Source organism: Vulpes vulpes, chromosome 1 (genome assembly GCF_048418805.1).
Source record: "Vulpes vulpes isolate BD-2025 chromosome 1, VulVul3, whole genome shotgun sequence".
Classification (NCBI taxonomy): Eukaryota; Metazoa; Chordata; class Mammalia; order Carnivora; family Canidae; genus Vulpes; species Vulpes vulpes.
In genome coordinates this window covers 139716283-139742269 of record NC_132780.1, presented here as the reverse complement: position 1 = coordinate 139742269, position 25987 = coordinate 139716283, and the positions used below count along the sequence as shown (strand labels likewise).

The 25987-nt window shown below is 48.1% G+C and overlaps 1 protein-coding gene across 50 annotated transcripts in view; it reads left to right on the top strand.

The window, feature by feature from the left end:
• Positions 1-25987, top strand: part of TRERF1 (transcriptional regulating factor 1) — a 210138-nt gene that overhangs the window by 172907 nt on the left and 11244 nt on the right. For 12 of the 50 annotated variants that reach the window (XM_072732032.1, XM_072732043.1, XM_072732040.1 and 9 more), the window contains 9 exons: positions 491-641; positions 1688-2002; positions 5434-5818; positions 6450-6516; positions 8308-8447; positions 8579-8682; positions 10425-10500; positions 18523-18611; positions 20501-20611. In XM_072732032.1, the coding sequence (XP_072588133.1) occupies positions 491-641; positions 1688-2002; positions 5434-5818; positions 6450-6516; positions 8308-8447; positions 8579-8682; positions 10425-10500; positions 18523-18611; positions 20501-20611 (1438 nt within the window). Of the gene's footprint in view, positions 1-490; positions 642-1687; positions 2003-5433; positions 5819-6449; positions 6517-8307; positions 8448-8578; positions 8683-10424; positions 10501-18522; positions 18612-20500; positions 20669-25987 lie in introns of all 50 variants that reach the window. The other 38 variants (XM_072732079.1, XM_072732077.1, XM_072732065.1 and 35 more) reach the window with 7 other exon arrangements.

Here is a 25987-nt window from a genome sequence, read left to right as displayed (position 1 = left end):
GTGTCAGGCATAGAGCTAAGCTTTGAGAATGCAGCATTGAGTAGTACAGACTTATTTCCCCCCATCACAGGCATGGTAAATTCTTAGTCAGAACCTGACAGACTGCTACGACATGCTGTCTAGAGGCTGAACCAGAGTACTTAGACATGTGTCTCTAAGGGAGGGCTTCTGGAAGAGGAGGCCCGAGGCGACCCTAGAAAGATAATAGGTCAAAAGTGGAAAAAACCCAGCACTTGACGGCCTAAAATGAAGGATGTTTTTTTTCAACTCTTGCATGATTTTGAGCAAGCCCTTTCCCACTCTTGAGGCTCAGTTTTCCTTCTGTAAAGTGGGCTTAGTTCTCTGAACGGTATTGGGATAATACAAGTGGGACCCTGGGAGCACTGGATGAATGAAATGGGTTCATTGCGGGGTGTGAGGTCTTGTGGTAAGTCACCCTTCCTCTTTGTCAACATGTATGTCCTCTCCGTTTGGCTCTACCCTTGAGCAGTAGCCAACCAAAAGGAGTGTTTGGGGAGCAGTTTGATGCCAAGAACAAACTGACGTGCTCCATCTGCCTGAAGGAATTCAAGAGCCTGCCTGCCCTGAATGGCCACATGCGGTCCCATGGGGGAATGAGAGCCTCCCCCAGTCTCAAACAGGTTAGCGGGAGCCAGTGCCTGGCCCTTCCCAGACCATGTGTTGCTTGCTTTGCTTTGCTGCCATCAGACAGAGAGTAATGTGACCCCCAGGTGGGCATCTGGGGAAGCACAGTCCTTCCCTAACAGGAGTACTTAAGCTTTGATGCTAGGAGCTAGCCAGATTAAACAGACTCCACTTCCACTGGTTTCATGAACAAGAGTCAAAAGCAGGGGGACTGGAAATCTTTTGAGGGATCCTAGTTTCTCCTCTTTCTGGAAAAGAAGGCAAAGAAAACATGTAGATGCAACATTATTTTTAACTTCTGCTGCTTAAAGCACCTAAGACCAGAGTCTCTTGGGCCTTCCAGATTAGTAGCCGATGGCCAGAGAAAGCAAATGTGACCAACATTTTCTATTCACCAGTGTGCTAGTGTTAGACTCTAGCAATGGAAGGTCTTTAAATACCCTCAAGATTATCCAGAGAGGATATCCATGTGGTGAAGTATCCATGCAGTTTTAGAGAAAGATTTAAAAATGCAAAGAATTAAAAAATGCAAAGAATTTCTTAAATTCTTTAGATAATTGTTGATCTAAATTAAAGTCTATGGGATTAACTCCCTGTTCACCAAAATTGTGGATACCCCAGGTCACTCCCATCTCCTCACCATTCCAAATACAAGAGCTTTGTCTTCCATTTGACAGATGAGTACACTGAGGCTTGTAGAATTAAGAGGTCCTACACAAGAGCTTATTATGTTTTATTTTGTGCCTACCAGTCCATTCCTTTTCTTTAAAAGTTATGACAACAACAAAAGATCTGTTTTAATTATACAAGTGATAACAGTCAAGATTTTTTTTTAACATAGAAAATAGAGTGCATGGCCTTGCCCACTGCCAACTGGCATCACTTGAGCCAAGGGACTCAGGGTTGCAGGAAGGAAACCACCCTGCAGTGGCTCTCTACCACCCATGCGTGATGCCCTGCAACATTTCAGGAAAAGCAAAGTGCATCCCCCCTGGGACTGGCTGCTCTCAGCCCAGGATCAAAGCCTTTATTGTCTGTGTAGGAGGAAGGAGAGAAGGCCCTGCCGCCTCAGCCTCAGCCTCAGCCCCAGCCGCCACTGCCACCTCCGCCTCCGCCGCCACCGCAGCTCCCTCCCGAGGCAGAAAGCCTCACGCCCATGGTCATGCCCGTGTCTATCCCTGTCAAGCTTCTCCCACCCAAGCCAGGCTCTCAGGGCTTCGCCAACAGCATCGTTGCCGCCCCCTCCGCCAGAGACAAGCCAGCCAGCTCGATGTCGGACGACGAGATGCCCGTGCTCGTGAGGATGACCCTCTCTCCCCCACACTCACCCCAAGGGGCTGCCCCCCACCCGCCTGCTGTGAGTTGCTGCTCTGCCCCCCGCCCGCCTGGGGTGAGAACATCCCTTTGCTTTCTTGGAGATGGGGCAGCTCTTCCGGGGTCACTGGCCTGAGCATAAGCATGGCTGTGGCTGGCTTGGGAATCCTATCTCTGTCCACACTGCCTGCTACCCAGTGAACACCTGTCACTCTCCCAGGCAAATGGTCTGGGTTAGATCCTGAGAGGCCTGAAGGTATTCCAAAATTAAAACACATGATAACTCAGCTGGTAATCACGGCTATTAAAATATAGAAGTCCTATCTCAGATAATAAAATATAGAAGTCCTATCTCAGTCCTATCTCAGCTGGGCCCTGGCCCCCCAGCTTCAGGATCTGCAGACCTCCTCAAATCCAGCAGCCAAAGAGGTAAAAACCCTTGGCACAGCAAGCTTCCACGCAATAGCCCTGGCATCCATTCTGATGGTCAGCCTAACTGGATGCTTAATACTTTCAGTATCCCACCTGCATTATTAGCCTTAGAGGACCTAATTCACTAAGGTTCCCAGAGTAACTCCACTGAGAGAGACATCTACCCCCCAATCTCAGGAAAGCAAAGATATTTGTGTTTCTCACTCACTCTTAAGTTCTCCTTCTCTTTCTCAAATTCCAAGCGTGTCACCCAAGCAGCTTAGCTTGGCTCTGGGGCAGAAATATCTCTCTTTCCCCCCCTTTGCCTCCCTCTCTTACCGCCCCCCTCGGTCCCTCCCTCCTCTTTCTCTCTTCCTTTCTTCTTTCCTCTTCCCTCCCCTCCTCTGGGGAGTCTGTAACCCATGTGGTTGACTACATCTAGATCTGTTCCCTCCCCACTAAGTGGTGTGCTGGGTCATATTTGTCCTCAAAGAAAAAGTGGCTGCTGGGATTCCAGGTGGCACGAGGGTGGGGTTAGGCCAAAATAGGGGTACGGTGAATAATTAAAAGAACTAGAAAAGTCCAAAAAGAACCTTCTTGGTTCTCTATGTAATACCAAGGCTTCAGAAGAGGAGAGGCCGAGGGGGATCTTCTGGGAGTGGGGGTTCTCGTGAACTTGCAAGACTTGGGAGCCAGCAACAGGCAGAGAGATGAAATGAGAGCCAAGCTCCCTCTTTGCCTAGGGAAGTTCCTGATTCAGAAGGAGAGACACTGTTTCTGTCCCTGGAGAACTCTCAGCCTGAAGCTGGAGACAGTAAGGTTCCTAGTCACACAGGGGTCAGAGCCCCAGGCAGCACCCTCCGCCCCCACTCGAGACCATGAGAGAAAAACCAGGGCAGAGAAACAGTGATCCCCTGGGAGTGGCTGCAGGGGAGCCCATGGACAGCTAAAGTCACTAGGGACTGGGGAGATGCAGGGAGTTTGGTATGAATTTGCTCAGCAGACCCCCATGAAGATAGTTCTGAGCAGGGTTTTACAGGCAGAGATGAAGCTGGCTTTGTAGAAAAGGCAAGAGAGACGTCATAAGTAAGGAGACAAACCGAACTAGAAGCATGTAGCTGGGATTGAGTAAATAAGAGCAAGAACCTGACACGTGATGTAAAGAAACTTAAATGTCTGGGAGGGAGCCCTGAGTTCTAATCCCCACTCTGCTACTGGGCCCCCCTGGGGATGCAGGGCAACTAAGACCCTCCCCCTTGCAAAGCCTGCATGTCTTCCCCAAGTCTGGGGTTGGACTCATCCAGGGGTCTCCCTGTTCTGGGGGAGCTTGTCAAACCTCTCGGTGAGTGGTTCCACCTCCAGGGGCTGAACAGCTTGGTAGACGTGGAACCCTATAAATGCTTCCTCTCAAGTGACATCCAGACCCGACAATTCCGGGTGGCTTCCCTAGCCGGGGGTCCCAGAGCCCTGCCTGCCTGGGGTTGAGAGCTGAAGTGACAGGACCAGAGGCTCAAGTAGAGGGACCTTTGCCCCCTGTGATCCGAGGTCTGGGTTCTGACAGGGTTGAAGCCATGCAAGCTCTGTCTGTGCTCAGATGACCTCATCCCTTACCGGGGAATGGGATATAAAGCTTCAGGTTTACTTCCCAACCTGGGGGTGGGGGCCGGGGGAGGGGGGGCACAGACGTCCACTCCCAGTTCTCCTCAGGTCTCTCTCTCTCCACCTCAGCCTCAGGTGGTGAGGAGCCCTCTGGTGGGGAGAGGAGGCAGGTTGTGGCACTCTGGCCTAAGGAGACCCCCTGGGGGTCCCGAAGCCTAGGGGGGGCTCTCGGCCCCTTCAGCTTCCCGAGACTTCCCTCCTAGGGGCTGGGACAGCACCCCCAGAACACAGCGAAGCTGAAGGAGAGACAGGGCTGAGGGGGGCCTGGAGCCCGTCACATGGCCTGGAGGCAGCTGGTCACATGACCACGGCCAACCTTTCCCATCACCCCCTGCTGCCTCCTCGCGGGGCCACCCTGGGCACGGGAATTGCCAGGCCCTACAGCGGTGGCAGGCGCTGGCCTGCAGGGCCTGGGCGGGTACCACAGACGGCCCAGAACTTTTCTGCAGGTATCCCCACCGGCCCTCGCAGAGGCGCTGGGGCCTCCGCAGCCGCACCCAGCCGCACCCAGCCGCACCGAGCGCTCGGTTTCTCCGGGCTGATGCTGGCACACAACCCGAGTCTGTTTCTGTTTGGCTCTGGCATGCCCTGCTTATCTATTTATGTGCATATGTTTACTTATTAGTATATATGTATCCATGTGGCAGATCTTCCTTCCAGACTGTGCTTGGTTCCGCTGCCATAAGATAAACTAACACTGCTGACAGGAAGCAACCCAGGAGAAGGGCTTGCTGCAAATGAGCTACGTCCTGGGAGCAGTGGTGAGGGGTGGTGAGGGGGGAGCGTCACCAGATCCATTTTTTTTTTTTTTTTAAAGCAAAGCACAGGACAGGGGCCTGAAAGACCCTAGATGGCTCTCCCTCCGCTCCAGAGCTACCTCGAAGGAGAGCCCAGTGCGGGTCACTGGCCCCGGGCGCCTTGGCTAGGCTCGTCCCCCTCTTCCTGCTCCACAGCCTCTGTCTGCCCGGCTTCCCTGAATAGATTTATTCTGTCCCCTTCTCAGAACATGTGTTATCTGTCCCCGATGTCTGTCCCCTGGGAGCGCTGGGGGAATTAAAGGGCCCCCTCGGCTGGATTCCACTCACCAGATGGGAATGCGGTGATAAGCAATAAAGAATGTGAATGTATTCTGCTTGCCCACCCACCCTTCCCGCCACCCCCAGCTCCCTCCAGACGTGAGGGATTTCCTCCCAAACCGAGGCTTTCTCCCCAGTCAGGCCTCGGAACCCGCCTGTGGGAGCCGGAGCCGGCGCTGGCTGTTTCTCGAGGCAGGGGTAGGCGAGGGGCGGGGGGTGGGGTCCCCGTTAGAGCAGACGCCCCCCCCCCCTCCTTCCCTCAGCCTGTGGCAATGGCCTGTGGGGAAAGCCGCAGGACTCGAACACCGGCCCGTTCCTCCCGTTCTAGGAGATTCCCAGGAAGCACCAGCCGGGCGCGGCCAAAGCCGAGGAGCCCCTCAAGAGCTTGCCCGAGAAGAAGAAGTTCCGGCACCGGCCCGAGCCGCTCTTCATCCCGCCCCCGCCCTCCTACACCGCCAGCCCCGCCGCCTCGGCCTCGGGCGCCACGCTGTATCAGAGCCAGCTGCGCTCCCCGCGCGTGCTCGGGGACCACCTGCTGCTGGACCCCGCCCACGAGCTGCCCCCCTACACGCCCCCGCCCATGCTGAGCCCGGTGCGCCAGGGCTCGGGGCTCTTCAGCAACGTCCTCATCGCGGGGCACGGCCCCGGCGCCCACCCGCAGCTGCCCCTCACGCCCCTGACGCCCACGCCGCGGGTGCTGCTGTGCCGCTCCAGTGAGTCCCCGCCTCCCCGGGGGGGCTCCCCTCCTGCGCTGGCCTCTCGTGCACCCCGCCAGCTTCTGCTGGGCGAGGGCCCCGCGACGCCCCGAATTCAGTGTCCGATGCCTACCTTCAGGGGAACCCCGGTCTAGCCGGGGAGACCCCGGGGTCCGAACTACCGTCTCCTTGGCACAAGCCAGCGGTGGAGGCGTGCGCGCACTCCGTGAGCCTGTGCCCTGGATAATCGTGCCCGAGACACCCCCAAATAAACGTGCTAAGTAGATATGCAAGTAGGATTCGGTATTATCTGCGAGACCAGGCTTCCACCTCCTAGGCGCGTGCTGCCCAAAGATCGAGCCTGGGGAGCCGGCTAGCCCCCGTCTCTCTCTCTCTCGAGTCAGGATGGTCTCAGAGGAGCCGCCCAGCTAGGCTCCTCTACGCTTCTCCTTACCCCGTGTGGGACATGAGGGACCCTAAGCCGATTAGCAGCGCATGGCATCCGGTTCCTTAGACACCCCTGGGGGTAACTCTGGCAGGGGTTGGGTGGGAGAGCGTCCCGTTATGACTTGAGGTTCCCTGCTCATTGGCTGTAGTTTCCTCGGCTCCCTTTCCTGTTGATCACTGACCTCTGGTTTCTGTGCTTCAGACAGCATTGATGGCAGCAACGTGACAGTCACCCCGGGGCCTGGAGAGCAGACCATTGATGTTGAACCGTAAGAAAAAGCCAATTTTTACATTTTTATTTACTTATTTTTATTTTATTTTTTAAAGATACATATATCTGGGTGTTATTCTGTATGTTGGCAAATTGAACACCAATAAAAAATAAATTTATTATTAAAAAAATAAAAAATATATATATATATATATATATATTTTTTTTTTTTACTTATTTGCGAGAGAGACAGAGAAGTAGAGACACAGGCAGAGGGAGAAGCAGGCTCCTACGAGGGAGCCTGTTGTGGGAGTCCATCCATTGACCCCAGGATCATGCCCTGAGGCGAAGGCAGATGCTCAACCACTGAGCCACCCAGGCATCCCTTTTTTTTTTTTCTTTTTATTAGAACAGAAGCTTCAGCTGAGGATGAGGAACTTTAAGAAGTAGCACCAAATGAGAAGTTATAGAAATTATAGGATCATGGTATTTCTCAAGTACTGGTGCTTCAAGGCTTTTGCCAAAGACTCAATGCATACTAAATCATGAAGCCCTATATTCAGGGAACCTAGTCTCCTGGTCTCCGGCTGCATGAGCCAGTTTGGTTGTGGCCATATGCTTGCGCATCCCCACTGACATTGAGGCAGTCCTGTCAGAGTACCCAGCTCTCTATGAGGCTCCATCCAAATGCCCTTGCTTCCTTCCCTGTCCTCTCCCTAAGATTCTTGGCTGGTCCTCTAAATAGGCTTGTTGAGTACTTAAGTTGTGGGTAGGGGGTAGGGACCACAATGCTTCAAAGAGAAATGTGCTATTATTGTCTTTTCTTATCCTTTTTTTTTAAGATTTTTTTTTTATTTTTTTATTTTTTACTTAGAGAAAGAAGGAACATGCGTGGGTGAATGGGAGGAGGGGCAAAGGGAGAGAATCTTTCAAGCAGATTCTCACTGAGTGAGGAACCTGCCTCAAGGCTCGATCCCACAACCCATGAGATCACGACCTGGGCTGAAACTAAGAGTCGGAGGCTCAACTGACTGAGCCATCCAGGAGCCCAAGAAAGGTGCTGTTTTCCTAGAGAAGTGCAGAAAAGACCTGGTGGTAGAGTGGTGACTACATTGAGTCAGGAATCCAAAAACCTGAGTTCCAGCACCATTTGTTATTTGACCTTGATGAAGTAACCTTTCTAGGCTTTATTTTCTTTTTAGAGACTTTATTTATTTACTAGAGAGAGAGCACAAGCAGGGGGAAGGGCAGAGGGAGAAGCAGACTCCCCACTGAGCATGGAGCCCGACTCGGAGCTTGATCCCAGGACCCTGAGATCATGACCTGAGCTGAACGCAGACGCTTAACCAACTAAGCCACCCAGGTGCCCCAACCTTTCTAGGCTTTAGTTAACCCGCCTGTTAAGTGGGAATAATTGTCACTGCCTTGCTTACATCATAGATCTTTGTGAAATTCAGATGGGATAATTTATGTGAAAGTGGTCTGAAAGGAATAATAAATATAATAAGCTCATTATGTTTGTTACATTTTTTTCTGGTTAAATGGTGCCAGTGGCCGTACTATGGGCAGCTGTTGCCTTGCAATTAGCACCCTCCCTGTCTCAGTTATAGTGAGCTACGATGCTCCAGGCCGACTCCTCCCTGCCCCTTGCAGCCTCTCTCCCCAATCTTAAAGCTGTTCCTTATCCCAGTGAAAAGGCCATGCCTGGAATTTTAGGATCACACTGTGAGGAAGTGGCCCTGCATTCTTCTTGCAGAGGGAACTGGTTTCCTTCTTTTTCAAGTTCCTGACAGTTGCTCTTGACCTCAAATTGAAGACCATACTGTTGTTTTCGTTCTTGTCATTAAAGACGCATCAACATTGGCTTGAGGTTCCAAGCAGAGATCCCAGAACTTCAGGATGTCTCTGCCTTGGCCCAGGACACACACAAGGCCACACTGGTTTGGAAGCCCTGGCCAGAACTAGAAAACCATGACCTCCAGCAAAGAGGTATTGGCATGAGGCAAGAACCGGGTGGGAAAGGCCTGATCCTCTACAGGGGCATCTGGCTCTAGGATGGGTGTGTTTTTCCCTGAGACTGAGCTCTCTCTGATGTGGTGGCTCCTCATTATTCCCAACAGTGGAGAACCTCCTGAACTTGTGCTGTTCAAGTGCATTGCCCGGTGGAGGGACCAATTCTGAATTTGCTTTGCACTCTCTCTTCGAGGCCAAAGGTGATGTGATGGTAAGGAACGGTGAAAATACACTTCACAGTTCACATTCTTCATGTCAGAATCCTAAAAAATGTTTTCCTGAGTTTCTGTGTTGTCCCACATACCCTAAAACCAATTCTTAAGATCATGACCAATCAATATGTTGCTATGTTCCCTATCTCATTGAGTAGGTCAGGATTTAAAGCCTGCAGGAGAACCTGCTGTTGGACTTCTGTGTATACATCTGTTCCTAAGTAATAATTGTGGTCACATCTGTCTTGGGAAATTAGAATTTCTTTTCAGCAGTCTTATAATTAGCATCAGAAACCTGGCCTCCAGTGATAGAGGTAGAAAGCTTTACTGAAATAAGACCTGGCCTGAAACAGCCTATCCTATTCTCCCGATTGTTCTTCCTTACCGTGGAAGCCAGCCAGTTTGATGTTCATTGAACTGTTTTCTCCCCTGACTAAAATGAAGTGTTTGGTGTGCATCAACTAGTGTCATTCTTTCACCTTTGACACGGTTCTGTGGTGTCCCCAAATCTGACCTTTGGCACCATTTTCCCAGGATCTGAGTGGCCCATTTGCCTGCTCCACCTGAGTTCTCGGCAAGAGCACTCAGTTGTTAACCTCATTTTCCCTTTTAGTAAATACATGGTTTTGTACCATCTTCAGCCTCTTGCTTTTTGATTTTATGAAAATGTGCAAGTAAACAAATGTCCCAATTACTACCTTCTCATGAGATTATTGACACCCTTCAAGGATTTTCTTTTTTTTTTTTTTTTTTAAACATTTTATTTTTATTTTATTTATTCATGAGAGACACATAGAGAGAGAGGCAGAGGGAGAAGCAGGCTCCATGCAGGGAGCCTGATGTGGGACTCGATCCCGGAACTCTAGAATCATGCCCTGAGTTGAAGGCAGATACTCAACCGCTGAGCCACCCAGGTGTCTGGCTTCAAGGATTTTCTAGAGTGTTAGAGAACACTCTTTAATCCTTAAAGACAAATGTTGCAAAGAGGCACTTCTCAAACTTTTACTTTTACACAGATCATTTGGGGCATCTTGTTAAAATGCAGATTCTTATTCAGCAACTCTGGACGTGGGGCCCAAGGTTCTGTGTTTCTAACCAGCTCCCAGCGGATCCCTGTGTTGCTGGTCCATGACCCACACTTGAAGAAGCAAGGCTCTAGACCTTTCTCTGCCTCTAACCCATCTTCTGTTCCCATCTACAATTCCACATGCACCATTTTTTTTTAAAGTTGATGAGGCTGAAGGAGGCATATTTGAAAGGGTTCTTTAGCTGGTCTCTCTGGAAAGACAATGTATATATATAATACAGTTATTACAATACAACCGTTTATGTTAAAGTTGTAATGAAATGCGGTTTTTCTGCAAAAACACTTATAAATCACCTGCTCATTTCCTTGGAGCCTTTCCCTAGAGATTCAGTCTTCATCCAGAGAAGGCCGCACTATCTCCCTGAGGCTGGGGCCTTCACCAAGGAAGAAGTGGGGTCTCCACTGCCGCCTGTGTTTTTCTCAAACATGACCAATTGGCAGCAGGCATGGGCAGGGGGAAGTATCTGAATGCCGAGTCCTGTTGGCCAGAAAGGAAGCCCCAGTTAGGGGAGCTCCCCTCTGGTTTTCCTTCCACCACCCCCAACTCCTGGCTGTGCACTGCTGACTCCTTTTCCTCCTTAGGTAATGCTCTGCCCATGGCACACAGACCCATTACTGACTCTCACCTTTTCTCTCCCATGGATCTGTCTGCAGGCTGCTCTGGAAATGCTGCTGCTGCGGAAGCCAGTCAGGTTAAAATGTCATCCTTTAGCAAATTACCACTATGCCGGTAGGTGGCCAGGAGCCTTGTGCCCCATTGCTTCCCGAGAGCAGGCTCTTTGCATGTTTGGTGATGTCGCTTTTAATAATAGATAGACCAGTCCCATCCTAATCACCCCTTGTGAGTTCAAGGCCTTCTGGGGCCTAGCTGGTGGGGCAATTGTATTTGTTGGCTGAGTACTATTGGGTGTTTGTATGGAGTCCTGCCCCTTGTGGATGTGCCAGGAGCTGGGTGATCGTGGGCGATGCCTGCATGTGTGGCAGTGAGACTGGTGTGTCTGGGGAAGGAGCCAGAGAGGGGAAAGCACAGAGACAACACTCAGCAGCCCCTTGGCTTTGGAATCAGTGGACATGGGTTCAGATCTTGCCTGCATCCTTGGCCTTCTGGAACCTTAGTCTCCTCACCTGTGAAACGGGGCTCCTGCTCCATCCCTTACAGCACTTTTGTGACTATTACAAATAGTAAATGTTGTGCAATACATGGCATATCCTAGTAGCTATTATTATTCATTTGTTGAATAATTATTTTTTTAGTATTTGCTGCATGCAAGAAACTGCTAAGTACTAAGATAAAACAGTGACTATGACAGACACACGGAATCCTTCCTCATGCTCATGTTTGGAGTGTGAGGAGGAAGTAGTAATCAACAGTAGGTCACACTCATGGCAGGAGAAAGACATACACGTATGCATATGGTCTACATATACACGTGTGTATATACACCAGCATATACGTATGTTATATGTTTGCACATATGCATGATATGCACACACATGTACATATAAAGAGTGTGTTCTGCGAGGGTGTGGGTTAATGATGGCATCACCAATAAAGAGGAAGGAGAAAACACTTTTGAGAGTTGAATAGTACGAATCATGAAGAGAGAAGACAACAGGTCTGGGTGCCTGAGGTGACAAAATGAAGTCGAAATCAACATTTTGATTTCCACTAATGGGTAAACCCATCCATTCTGAGATGATTCTCCATGAGCCTGCCTAGGTTCTCCATTTCACAGGACGCCAAATCCTCCAATGTACTAAATACTTAAGTGGGCTTGGGGCCTGGTCAAACCTTTTCTAGTCCTCAGTCCAGGCAGCCAGATGGGCCTACCGTGTGAGGGCTGCTCTACAAATACTAGAGTGTCCTCAATGGGCCCCCCACCGTGCCCACCACCCTTTGCCACACTCACTCTGCCCCTCTCATGAACCAACTTTCCTGCCTGTCATCACAGGGAGGAAAGGCCACAGAAGCCGCTTACCTGAGCACAGACAGCCCTGGATGTCTGCCTGTAGATCCCTGTCAGCATGCAGGCACAAAATGGATACAGGAATAAGAAATCTGTCATTTAACTAGGGCCTAAGGGAGCCAGTTTCTTTTCTTTTTTTTTTTTTTTTTTAATTATTATTTATTTATGATAGTCACAGAGAGAGAGAGAGAGAGAGGCAGAGACACAGGCAGAGGGAGAAGCAGGCTCCATGCACCGGGAGCCCGATGTGGGATTCGATCCTGGGTCTCCAGGATCGCTCCCTGGGCCAAAGGCAGGCGCCGAACCGCTGCGCCACCCAGGGATCCCAGGGAGCCAGTTTCTTAATATTTTCTCCATCACTTCCTGCTTGGTCTGCCCCAAGTGTGGGTAGGAAGATGTGGGAGTCCTCCCTAATCTGCCATGGAAACAATTCAGTCCTCTTAATTCCCAGTGTCATCTGCTGCCCATTAAGCCCTGACAGTCCAGCCTCCTGGAGCCTGTCTCAGGCTTCTTTGTATAGTGGGCGAGACAGTTGATGACAGGGAGCTTCCCAACCATCTGCTGTAGCTGCACTCACCCTTGGGGTGACCAGGGTGGCTGGCGCCTCTGGGATGGTCAGCTCCAGCTGTGAGCAACCTCGTCTGAGACCCAGACCCCCTCCAGTTCTTCCCACTCTGCCAAGCAAGTATTAGATTGTTTTATGTGTGTCATGACATAATAAAATTTGGAAAGCTATGGACTAGAAGCCACCCGCCACCCCAAACAAATCAAAACAAAAATACTAAAATAATAGTAAGAATTTTGAAACTAAACTCTGCTAAAATTACCAATCTTTTGGGGTCCAGCTAATATGTTGCCCATCCTCAGACTCCTTCCCACTCAGGCAAACCAGGAAGCATTCTGTTGCCTTCTGGAATTTTCAACCCTTGGAGGCAAGAGAGGGGGACCTGAGGTGTGAAGGGTTGGTATTCCACTAGCCATGTGTTTCCAAGAAAAGGGTGCTCACCTGTCTGCCAGACATCTGCCTTCTCCAGGACATGATCACAGATTGGACCCCAGGGAATCTTATAGAACTATGAACAAAGATCAGAGGTCACTGGTCCCTAGAGTCTAGCCTGACTCCATCCCTTAATAGTTCCCTTCCAGGCCCCAGAGGAGACCCCAGAGTATACCCCCATCACATGTCCTAGTTATCAGCCACTGCCTCCTTCCTTCAGTTTGGTTCCAGAGTATAGGTGAATCCCATCCCCATGACCTTGTCCTGCCCTATCCTTTGTGCCCTATTGGGTTGCTCTCCAGTAGGACTCTGTGAGGCCAAGTCAGCATCACCAGAACACTATCTTCTGGATTGCCTTTGGCTTTGGCTCCGTGGCCGTGCCAGTGTGTCACCCCACCCCAGCTCCCTGTCCTGGAGGCAAAGCAGAACAACTGAACTAGAAGACAGAGGCTACAAGTTTGGGGGAGACAGAGACCCAGGCCTATGAAAATCACTTCCCTTACTTTATTTATGACTTATCCCACCCCATCCCAAACAATTCAGTAAGAAAAAGAAAAAAAGACCAGTGATTGGGCCCAGGAGAGATACTAGTGTGGGTGAGCAGCTTGCCAAGGCTAGAGGAGGCCTGTACAAGATCCTTGGAGAAAGGAAGGTATCATTGCAGTGGCCCCCAGTGTGCTAATCCACACCCAGACCACACAGTCCAGCCCTTTCTGAGCAGCCTCCGCCCATGTGTGGGTAACAGTTTGCAGAGGCTCCCAGCTAGTAGTTGGGTTGGGTGTAGAAGGCCTGAGCATGGGGGAGTTAGGGTGAGAGGACGCCTGGTTATAATTAAGCGGCTTGCGCATCCTTGGTTTTTCCATCGAACTGGTCATTCCTGCAGATGGGTGCGGACACTGGCCTTATGCTTCCTGGCAAGGGTGCAGCAGAGGCCACTGTCTGGCTCCCAGCCTAGTCCAGGCTCTTCCTGGGTCCCAAACCCTGACCTGACTCTGGACTTGCAGGATTCCTGGAGGAAATACACAATCGGTTAGCGACGTCTTGTTCTCTGTCTTGGAAGCTGTCCTGTTGGACGAGGAGACAGAACTACGTACTCAAGAGAATACTTTGCAAGAAACACAGCTGTGATGTCATTTTCCAGGCATTCTTAGCTCATGTCTCTGGCTGGAGAGTAGTCACCTCAAGGGAAGGACCTGAGTTAATGCTTACTCTCTGGCTTTGCCTGACACAACACTGGTAAAGAAAGAGTCCTTGGACGAGCTCGAGGCCTGGATTCAGATGGAGGCCTCCCTTCCTTTTGCCTCCAGGGGGATCTTTGGCAGCAACCAACTTCTCCCTCTACTCCTAAAAAAATTATTCAGCCTTTACCCACTGTGGAAAACCTTTCACAGAAGCAAAGATCTGATTTAAAAACAGTCCCCCTTTTCCTGTAGTGAATGTATCTTCCTTGTGTATGTGCGATAACAGCGCCATCACAAAAGTTTTTTCAGTCTTGAGAGGACGACGGAAGGGCCCTCTGTAAAAGATCCTGAGCCCAATTCTCTCACCGCTCCATGTCTCTTTTTAATTGCCTGGGTTCGCTATAGATCGCCCCAAATTTAGCCACAGTCCAGAGCCTGTTTCCCAGCAACCAAAGCTCAGAACATTTTTCCTCTGGATACTGTTCCAGCACCAGTTTCCTCAGTTAATTAGGCCCTTTGTAATTAGCCTTAATCGGCTTGTTAGGGGCCCCTGCTGATAACAGCCCAATAGCCAGGAATCCCCAGGTAGGACAAATGAGCACTGGGGGAATGTCAGCCCACTAACCCTGCGTGCATGCTGAGTGGACAGCAGGGATCCTGGAGAGGAAGAAAGGGCAGAGCAAGAGGAGGGTTAGAGGCAGCCCCTTGCCTCGGTTTTGCATTTTATCTTGGACTTGATCCAAGACACAGAATCCAGGAAGGGCTGGCTTAGAACTGTGTCTACAAATGAAGAAAGTGCTCCTGACAGAGCCTTCTAGGAATGAGATTCCTGAGCCTTTGCTTCACGGGATTACAGAAGGAATTTCGGGGATTCAGCAGTAGAAGACGGGGAGCGACCAGCAGCCAGGAGTAAGGCTGTGGGATTGGACCCATGCAGAACAAGGAATACCAGTGCCATGAATGCACGTCAGCAGAGGATAGTGTGTATCCCATAGATGTGGGCTGACTTGGAATCCCTTCCGCAAGTGGCCAGTGACATTCGTTGTGCACCTACCTAGGATCAAAGGCTGCTGTCTGTCAGAGAAGAGGAAACTGAGAGCCAGAGAAGTGGAATACATTTGCCTGAGACCACAGGATGACTCCTGTGGCAGAACTGGATTTGCAGATTGTAGTCTCTTGACTGAAGTCACCCCTTTTTTCACAGCACAGTGACTTTATCTGGGAAAAGCACATTCAGGTGTTTCTAGGCTTGGGCCTGGAAATTCAGTCCAGGAGCCCAAGGGTGGATTCTCACCCCCGTGGGCAATCTCATGACCAGGAGGTCAGGAAGATGGACCCTGCTCTAATGTGAGCGTAGAATGGATTTGCTTGACTCTGCCTCTCACTTCATAGACGCCCTTGTTGGATAGATACGTGTACACAGTACTATCTTGTGCACTAAAGCGCAACCCACAGGACTACATAGAAGAGCCATCTTTTACTCTCTGAGCACATGCTCCCTACTGCGGCCCCTGCAAGCCCTCAGAGCAGGAAAATGCAGCCCATTCTAATCCAGGACTGGTGGTTCAGAATGAATGCTCTCAGATGAGGAGACCGAAGACCCCATCACAGAGCAGCAGCCCTAAAAACCACCGAGGAGTCAGGAGGAATTCCCTTCCCCCTAAAAACCACCAAGGAGTCAGGAGGAATTCCCTTCCCCCATGAGGCTTGGGGTCGCCCATAACAGATGGTCCAGGAAGCTCCTTCACATCCAATGGAGTTGCAGCTAGCAAGCCATCTAGAGGCATGAAGGGACCCTATCTTAAAAGTAGACCTGGGTGTTTTAACACTGCTTCTTGGGCAGTAAGCAGATGACGACTCCTCTCCTGGCGTGTGGTGGAAGTAAGTGTATCCACACCATAGAGACTATGTGCTGGCCTGAGAAGGCTGCATGGCCCTGTTAGTGTCTCACCAGGTCCCAGAGCTCCACTCTAACTTAGGAAACGTATTGTCTGGCTGACAGAGGAATGGATTCTCATTGATCTAGTTGGGTGTTTCCATCAGCAAAATGTCCCCTAATTCCCCACCTGAGATGCAACCCAGAGCTGCATGGGCTTTGGACCTGCAGCAGGGTAGCTTGACCAGGGATTCACCTGATGTGACATATCCCCATCATGATCCCCTTCCACCATCATATTTCTTTTTTTAAGATTTTTTTTATTCATGAGAGACAGAGAGAGAGAGAGGCAGAGACATAGGCAGACAGAGAAGCAGGCTCCCTGCCGAGAGCTAGATGCAGAGCTTGATCCCAGGACTCTGGGTTCATGCCCTGAGCCAAAGGCAGACCCTCAACCACTGAGCCACCCAGGCGTCCCCACCACCATTATATTTCTGATTCCTCTTACCTCTTTGCTATTTTGATGGATACCTAAAGGAAACCATGACTGCTCTTTGGTCAGTCAACTAAATTGTTGGTAATCCTTTCCATCTCTTTCTACCTCTGCTCCTGAGCAACGGGAACATATGCTTGCTGGGACCCCAAGGCCTTGAATATTAGACAGAATTTGAGGAACACCGATGGAACCATTCTAGAAACCCAAATCCCACTGACCTCCTCTGCTCATGTCCACTTCAGCAAAGCTGCTTAATTCACCAGCCTCTCTTCTCCCTATTGTGATGGTTACACAGCCAGAGATGTCCCAATCTCCAGAACCTGTGGAAGATGCTTCTTTCTGCTGAGAATTGATCAGAAAGCCACTTTCCTTCTGGAAATAAACAGATAAACTTACAAACCAAATAAATCAGGTGGTGGTGGCCCTGTGCTTTGGAGGTCTGAACCAATACAACTCTGCAGAGCATATTGGTCTGGGGACCCATCGCCCCGTCACACAGAGAAAGTGTTTATTTCAGAAATCTGAGTTTATATCACACTCACATATTCTCTCAAGGAACCTGAGTCACTAATTTTGGCTGAATCTTCCAAGGGGAAAAACAGTTCAGGTATCCTGTATGTTCATCTTCAACAGTCAACCAGGAAAATCCTGGGCTTATCCTGGTGAGGAGGACAAGTACTATGGTTGGGGGATTATAGCTCTGAGATGTGGGATCCCTGGGTGGCGCAGCGGTTTGGCGCCTGCCTTTGGCCCAGGGCGCGATCCTGGAGACCCGGGATCGAATCCCACATCAGGCTCCCGGTGCATGGAGCCTGCTTCTCCCTCCGCCTGTGTCTCTGCCTCTCTCTCTCTCTCTGTGACTATCATAAATAAATAAAAAATTAAAAAAAAAATTATAGCTCTGAGATGTGGAGGAATGTCAGAGGGCCAACCATGTATCATCCAAAGAATCAGATGTGGAGAACTCAACCAGAAAAATGAGGCAGAGTTTTCTGCCAACAGCCACAGGAATTGAGCCTTCCCTGGAGCCCCTAGAAATAGGACTTATCTTAGAAGTAAGCTTTATTTCTTACCCCGAACAGGCCAGAATCACCCATATGATGACCTGCATATCATGCTTTCTCATTTATGGAGGTTAAAAAAATGTGAAAATCAAGTTTAGCCACCAAGGCAGATGCACCAACCCAGGATTTCTGGGCTTCTTCCTCACCAGTCTGCAGATCTATCAAGGGGATGGTCCCACTCCCCTCTCCAACCTCATCTGCTTGCCAGGAGTTTATTAGATAAACTGTACTGGACTACTGCTCCTTCTCTGAACACCTCCATTTCCTCATCTGTAAAATGGGTAACAGTAATGCCAATCTTACCAGGGTTATTGGTAGAGCCAAATGACTAATACCCGTCAAGTGCTTAGAATCTGGCACATAGTAAGCACTTAGAAATGCTTGGGTTTGGTGGGTTTTTTTCCCTAGCGCAGTGTCTTGCATGTAGTAGACACCTAATAAATACCTGCTGAATGAATGAATGCATCATCTTTTTCTTGCCTCTCACTTTTGTCTCAGCCACTTTTTCTCCCCAGAATTCTTTTCCATCTCCTTCTTGCCTGAACTGCTTCTGTGTGTCCTTTAAAACTCAGCTCAGGTATTTTTCTCTACCTGGAAGCCTGACCCTAACCTGAGCATGAGGCTACTTCTCTGTGCCCCATTGGCACATGCCCTCCATCTCATCATTGCAGCCATTACCCTGAACACCACGGGCTCCTGATTTTTCTCCCCACTAGATGGTGAGCATCTTGAGGGTGGAGATTGCCGAAGCTGCCACATCTTGAGGAGCACTTACTACATGAACACTTGCAGTCTTGAACAGCAGAATTACAATTTGTTGAGCACTCACTGCCTTCCAGTTACTAAGCTAAGCACTTGTGGTGCGTTATCTTCCTTCACCTTTGCAAAAATCACAAAAGCTAAGGACAATTAGAATTATTCCCATTTGTAGGTAACCAGACTGAGTCTTGGGTTCACTAACTTGCCAAGGTCAAGTCTACATAGCTGGGATTTTGAATCCAGGCGTCAGGGTTGCTAACCATTACACTATGTTGGCTTTTTGTTCAAACAAGAGTTGGATATGGATTATATCACTTCTAAACAGTCGTGTTTTGTAATATAACTAAGTAAACCACCACCTAAAAGTAGGGAGAACTTTGTGTGTTCTTATGACGTTTCTGTTCTGTTGTAGGTTCGGACAAGTGGACCTCCCTCGAAAGAAAACTGTTTAATAAAGCACTAGCCACTTACAGCAAAGACTTTATTTTTGTACAGAAGATGGTAAGCATGCTTTTTCCAGTCACTCACTTAAAATTGAAGTTGGGAACTTCTATATCTAAAGACATACAGAAATATTTGGTACTTGTTGAACACTCTCATGAAAAGGATGTCTCCCGCCTCTCTCTGATGGAGGATGTTAGGGTTGTTCCAGTTTCGGGATATACTGAAGAAGGAGAACCTAGATTATTTGGACACAGTGGTAGGGGGTTATATATTTATTTTAATAAATACACGTAATTTATAATCTGTCAGAATAAATAGAACTGGGCCTGTTGGTTTACCATTTACATAACTTATTTCATGTATATTTGACAGATTTATCATGTTTTGACCATTTTTTTCTGAGACATTGGAGAAGGGAAGATGTGTGCCTTCCCCCTAGCCAGTAGCAGAGTTTCTGGTGTTGGACCTGTAATCATAATGACAGTAGTAATAAAAACAATATTTTGTATATACAGCATCTCACAACAAAATAGAACTCTTCTACACAAACAAAATCGCACTTCTATAGCAGATAATGAACTTCATAGGCCTTAATTGGCTAAGAGGTGGTTCAGGCTAAAAGTTAAAATGATTCCAGGAGTGTTTCAGAAAGTCTGTGAACAATGGAGCCATATTGTGTTATTAAAGTCATTAAAATGTTCAGGTTCACAGAGAACAGAGCTTGCAGGTAACAGCTCCCACTGGCTCTGGGCTGGGCCAAGCCAATGCCACCCAGTGGGTGTCTATCTGCTGTCCCTAACTAGGGCCTTCCTGATGGACAAGAATCAAAACAGGCAGACTCTTCTCTCCCACCTGCCCTCTCTCTGCAGATCTGTATTCATCCTTGCCTTATCCTACCTTGGAGGCCACCACACTCTTTGCTGCCCCCGTAAGCTCAGCAGCTTCCATACTCTCCTCTTTTTTGAGAGGGGACCTCAAAAGGAAACCTCCTGACCTGTCAGAGGCCCTCCCCACACCTTGCAGGGCTACACCTTGTTGACCAATCATGTGTTGTGTCATGTATCGTGCTTGCCAGGCGACATGGCTTTTTCAAAAGCACTCTCCAAGACAGTGTCCCCACTCCCTGAGCAGCTCTAATGTAGCAATTCAAGATATAGAGTGATGTGAAGGAGGCATCTTCAGGAAGACAGGACTTCTGGTGTTGCCCCTCATCTCTCACGGTTTGGGTGGCTGGTTCCCCACCTCCAGAAGTATGGCCAGCCATTTATCTGCCTCCAGAAAAGCCACATTATTGAACCCCACCTTGAGCTTAGAGATACAGGAACTACACAACAGCATTTTTTTTTCTCTTTAGAACACATGTACCTTTGCCCCCTTGAGGGAGGTCAGGGCAAGGTTTGTTTCCTGCAGAAACTAAGCTCTTGTCGCCATAACTTTTGCCTTACATTCCTGTTCGATTACTAAGGCACATTTTTCATAAATAGATTTTGAAGGTTAACTAGCCAGAGAGCCACGTACGCTCAAGCGAATTAAATGAAAAAGCTTGCTGCTTTATGGGTTAAAAAAAAAGAATGAGCTCTCTATGGGCCGACATGAAAAAAAAATCTTCAGGCTATATTGTTAGAAAAATCAAGTTGCAAGACAGCATAGACAGCATGCCACCTTTTGTGAGAAGAAATACGCTTTCTTGTTCTTTGGTATATGCACAAAGAGATTCTGGAATGATACCGAAGAAATTAAGAAGAGGGGCTAGCTGTGTGACAAGGGTGGGAGGTGAGAACTACATGGAGGGAGACCAGGCCCAGAAGGAGGTTTTTCACTATCTACATTTCTTTATTGAATTGCAAACATCTAGTACCTGTTACAAAATTAACTTTTCACAAAAGCCTGCAGCTTGATATGCGCTGTGTGCTGCCGAACTGATCTAGAGATGGCTTTCCTGGCAGGTGAAGTCTAAGACAGTGGCTCAGTGTGTGGAGTACTACTACACGTGGAAAAAGATAATGCGCTTGGGGCGGAAACATCGGACACGCCTCGCAGAAATCGATGATTCTGTGGTGAGTGAAGCTGCTCAGTCGCTGCTTATGCGGGCCCCGCTCCCGCCCCACACCCAGGTTAGTAAGTGGCTGGTGTTTGGCTCAGCTTTACTGAAGTGACGACAGTGAGCGGGTGACAGGCCCACTCCCTTGTGGGATTCAGGCCTCGACTTCCTGGCACAGAAATGCGGAAGGAAGGTGGTTCTGGGTTTGCCCCATACCTTAGTGGTCAGTTAAGTGGATGAGGACTGGCCTGGCTTTCTTTCAAGGCAGGCAGGGTCAAGGGAGTGAACCCAGAGTAGTCCCAGCCTTGACTTGATGCCTTATAAGTGGGTGCCTTTGACAGCCCAGGATATCTTCCCTGATCCACCACATCAGTGGTGCTGCTAACCAGAGAACCAGAGCCCTCGGATTTTACCACAGCGTCCTTTAAGCACGACCAAGGAGGAGCTCTGGCCTCTAGCTAGTGCCAGGAATTCTCAATTATTGAGGAATAGTTAGCAGTGTGTGTGTTATTCTAATCCTTAATCACTATTTATCCTCGACTGATTTCCTTCAGTGGCAGATGATCCAAAGTTGTCTGTGTATTAAGTATACACTAAAGACATAATACACTAAAGACTTAAAGACGTTGAAATCGTCTCTGAACTCCTAATGCATGGCTTCAATAATTACTATCACTTTTGTCCTTATGGTTAACTCTTTTTTTCTGCATCCGTAGCCAGGGAAAATCACACATTGTGGAAAACATTATCTGTCATGCATGGGTGTGTGAAAATGGCATGTCTTACAACAGATTAGTAAACTCCAGGCTGTCACCATTGGGGAAAGTGTTTGGAATTCATATTGTTGTGAATATCTGTGATTATACTTTCATTCCCAATCATGCCCCAGTTGTAAGTGCTGGCACATTTGTGGCTTATTTTCTTTAACAGACACTTAAATGGCACTTTCTATGTGTCGGGCATTGTGCTAAGCCCTTTATGGATACTGACTCATTTAATCCTCATAGCCAATCTGTGGGGTAGGGAGCTGAGGCACAGAGCCTAGATAACTTAGCCAGGTCAAATGGCTGGTGAGCATGTTGGCTGATTCCCTGTGTGATACTTAAGAGCAGTCAAATGCAAATTCTTTTAGAGAAGTATAAAAACTTGGACTCATTAATGCCCCAAGGTCCAAGTTCCTACCTAAGAATGATCCTAGCTATGAAACATACACACATATTTGAATTTATGTTCAGACCAGATATCAAGAAGAAATCAGCATCCGTATCCAAGATAATGGTGTTCTGTGTTCACGGTTTCCCATGACCAGGGCTTTTGTTTGAGTGGTTGAAGCAGTGCTGTCTCAGATCTGTATAGCATTGCTCTCACCTGTGGTCTGATGTTTAAAAAAGCAATGTGGCCTCTTCTGGCTCAATCAGCTGAAAGCAGTTGAGTTCCCACAATGTAAACAATGATATGTATGTGGTGCTACGGGTGACCCAAGGATGTTAACTGGCCTCTGTCCCCACACACACACCAGGAGCATACACTGAAGTTGGGAAGAAGTGGCATACACAAATAGAAGCTTTAGCATGAATTCCAAGAGTGTGCAAGCAAAGTAAGACAAGAACCAGAAGGGCTTGGATAGGGCCAGCCTCTCTCATCCAGCTCCACCATTCTACAGGCAGAGCTTTGAGACCCAAAGAGGGAAAGAAAGGGGTACCTAAGGTCACGCAGAGCATTACTTTACAAATGAGTGGCCTAGACAGCAAACAAGGAAGCATGAAGAATCCTGCCCTTGCCGATCGGGGACCTGGCTCCTAACCCTACTGACCTATAAAATGGAGCAGATGGTTTAGATGATTTGGAAAGTCCCTTTCAGTTCTGAAGTATTCTGTCAGAGTCCTGTTTTGGAAGAAGGCAAAATCAGAGGATATGGTTTCCTAAGGCAAAATTATGTCTCTCCAGTTGTGTGTTACCAAGTGCCTAGAGGAGTTCCTGGCATCATATGGCTACTCTAAATATTTGTTGAACGAATTGAATGAACGTCATTCCCAGATAGGAGTCACTGTGGACCATAGCAACGGTCCCTCTCTGAGCTCACTACAGGGAGTTGGGGTGAACAGAAGGATTCAGAGCAGGGGATTGCTGCTAAGGAAGTTGTTACCATATGAGGAAGAGGTGCCATTGTGGGCCACTAGGGCTCTGGAAATGGTGCAGAAAGGCCCAGGCCAGCATGTAGCCTCAGACTGAGGAGGAGAGTTTAAGATGATGCCCAAGAGACCACACCTTCTTGGGCTTATTTGCCAGGTGCCAGCATTTGCTGGATCAGGAGCATCCCCACCTTTGTTACCTTAAGGAAAACAAAAAGCTGGGATCCCTGGGTGGCGCAGTGGTTTGGCGCTTGCCTTTGGCCCAGGGCGCGATCCTGGAGACCCGGGATCGAATCCCACATCAGGCTCCCCGTGCATGGAGCCTGTTTCTCCCTCCGCCTATGTCTCTGCCTCTCTCTCTGTCTCTCTGTGACTATCATAAATAAATAAAAATTAAAAAAAAAAATAGTTAAAAAAAAAAAGGAAAACAAAAAGCTATGTGCAAAGATGACTCAGGCCCACCAAAAAAAAAGTCTTGGTTTAAGGCCAGCATTAACATGGTAGCTCACAGTTCCCTTTCAGTCACTGTGAAGGCACAGTCAGTCTTCTAAGGAAAGTTTGCAAAGTAGAGATGAAAAATTGGGATCATGCAAGAAATGAGGAGGGTGCAGAAGGCATAGTCCTAAGGGTCCTGCCACCAGGGTCCTGCCCTTTGTCTTCTCGGCCTGCCTGGACACCTGGGATAGCTTCCTGATCATAGGTCCTCAGTATTTCATCCCTGATGGAATATGATGGAACACACTCAGGTAGTTCAGGGACTTCTATGGGGAGAAGGGAAAGGAGAGTTTGGGAGGAATGGCTGTTCTTTAGGTAGTCAGAAGGCCAACATAACACAGTAGCTTACCCCGCTGAGTAGACTTCTGGCCTGAGGCCACAACAGATCCTACCACCTTGGAGGCAAAAGGAGGGGACTGGGTGGGCTCTATTAAGGACATGGGGGCAGAGAGTGCTGATCACACCTTCCTGTCTCCTGCCCAAGTTCATACTCCCAATCAGGGCCAATCTGTGAATCTGCTTGTAAATTCAGCACAATTCAAGAAATTAAGTGAGAAAACAACTGACTTTGGAAGACAGCAGTCAGGACTCCCAAGGGCAAAGCTCACTCGTGATCTGAACACCTAAGTTACTACAACATGGTCTACTGACAGGGTGCTTGGAAAATCTCCTGCCACCCTTTGACATTTATAGGCAGCTGTTTCCAATGGTTTTGAGGGGTTTAGGATCTCCATGTTTGGGCTGAAAATCTAAACTGTGTGCAGATGGACACCTGTTCCCCTGTGGACATTTGCTACGGGCCCAATAAATGGAGAAGGCCAAGGTTTTGAAATCACATAGTTTAGGTTTCAATCTCAATCCAACTTCTTTACCAGCTATGTGACCTTGGGGAAAATTGTTCTTTGGCCAATTTCCTCATTTGTTTAAAAAAGGAAAATTTGTACAGGGTTATCATGCACACCAGAAATTTTGTGTGTATGTATGTGTGCACACGTTATGTGTGTATGTGTGTGGTGCCTGATATAGCAGGCATTCAACATGTTTTCGTCCCCATCACCATCATCATCAGTAACTGTGACACTCAGATTTGTGTCTCTGAGTAAATTTGGGCTGTCAAGTATTTGTATTTTAACTTACAAGTGTCTCATAATGCGAATTCCATTTGCATGCCTGAGAAATAAGAAATCATCCTCCTCAAGACACTCTTACTGCAGACACTCAAAGTTTTAAGCACCATGTTAAATATATCACCATCTCCCCATCTTGCATTTACCCACCTTCTACCAATTTTGGAATATTATTTAACGTTTCATTTCACAATACATCATGAAATGGCCAACTTGTTGATACAAAGTTTTACATGTTAGGATTTTTGTCCTCCTATCTTCGTATCTCTTAGTCACTTTGGTAAGCCATATGGCTTGATGATAAATCATTTTGTGAACATGTATAGATAGATTGCCAGTTGAAATAAAACCTGTCTAAATTCCAGAGACATACATAATCACAGTACAGTATAATTTAATCTGTAATTTTGTAGCTATATGGAATATCTCTTTCTAAGAGTTTTTAAGCAAAAAAAAAAAAAAGCCATTGTGAGAAAATTGTAATTATAACAAGCACTGTATAACAAGCACTATAACAAATGCCATTGTCATTAAAAGTTATTGTGTAATCTATTTTAAGTGCCTAGCTAGAGGCCAAGGCCTGCTTAATAAACCGATATTTGAGTTCACAAAGTTCCAGTTCTATAAAGGAATGGAGTGAACCGTTGGGAGTTCGACATAACGTGGTTTTACCTGAAACTCCTTGAGGTTCAAAGATGATGGAGTCACATGGGAATCAGACTATTTAAGTTAAATCAACCCGTGTCATAAGAGACCTTCGTAAGAGACCTTCAACTATAGTTGAAGTCATAGGAGACCTTCAACTCATGTATCATGAATCACTCTGTGAAATGAAGTAGGCCAACATCTGTACTCATTGAAGTCTTTTCAGCAAATGTAATCATTACTAGTTAATCATAATTAACCCACTGGAAACTGAAGCCATTTCTTAAGTACACCCTGTTGCTGCAGCTTCTCAAATATGCATATATGTGATATTAAATGCAGACCCCGGTGGAACAGTGCCAGAGTGTTCAACGCCCCATATTTACTGGCATTGTCTTTCCCCCACCCCCAATCCAAACTGGAGAGAGAAATCTGTGGTTTCTGAATCCCAGGGTATTGCTCTACTCTTAGAAATCTTGATCTTTTTCGGGAATTTTCGCTTCTGAGTTCTAAGAATCGTAGGTTCCCCCAGGGTTACATCACTCTCTGGGATAAAACAGACTGGAGCCCATGTGCTTTAGGCAGAACCTAGCAGATACAATTGACTTGTCAGGGTTGGAGGCAGCAGGACATGCCTTTTGTTTCCTCATCTGTAAAATGGGAGGATGTTTCCAGCTGGTTGGGTACGACAGCAAACATGAAAACACTTTGTAATCTGTGAAGTGCCGTGCAACAGAAACTGGAGTAAGATTGACATAACCGAGAACTCCCTCTCCCTGAGCCTCAGTCCTTTCTCAGCCTGGAGGAGCCAGCCTCCCTCTTTGAAGACAGAGCAGAGTAATGTAGTTAAACAAGAAGTAGGAGGAGGGCCTCCTGCATTTCTGGCCTCCATTTCAGCCCTCCCACAGTAGGACACCAGGCTGCTCCAAGGACTTACTACCTTGTTAATTATGGGGAAGGCAGGACTTCCTGCTGTGTTCTCCACCTGTTTGC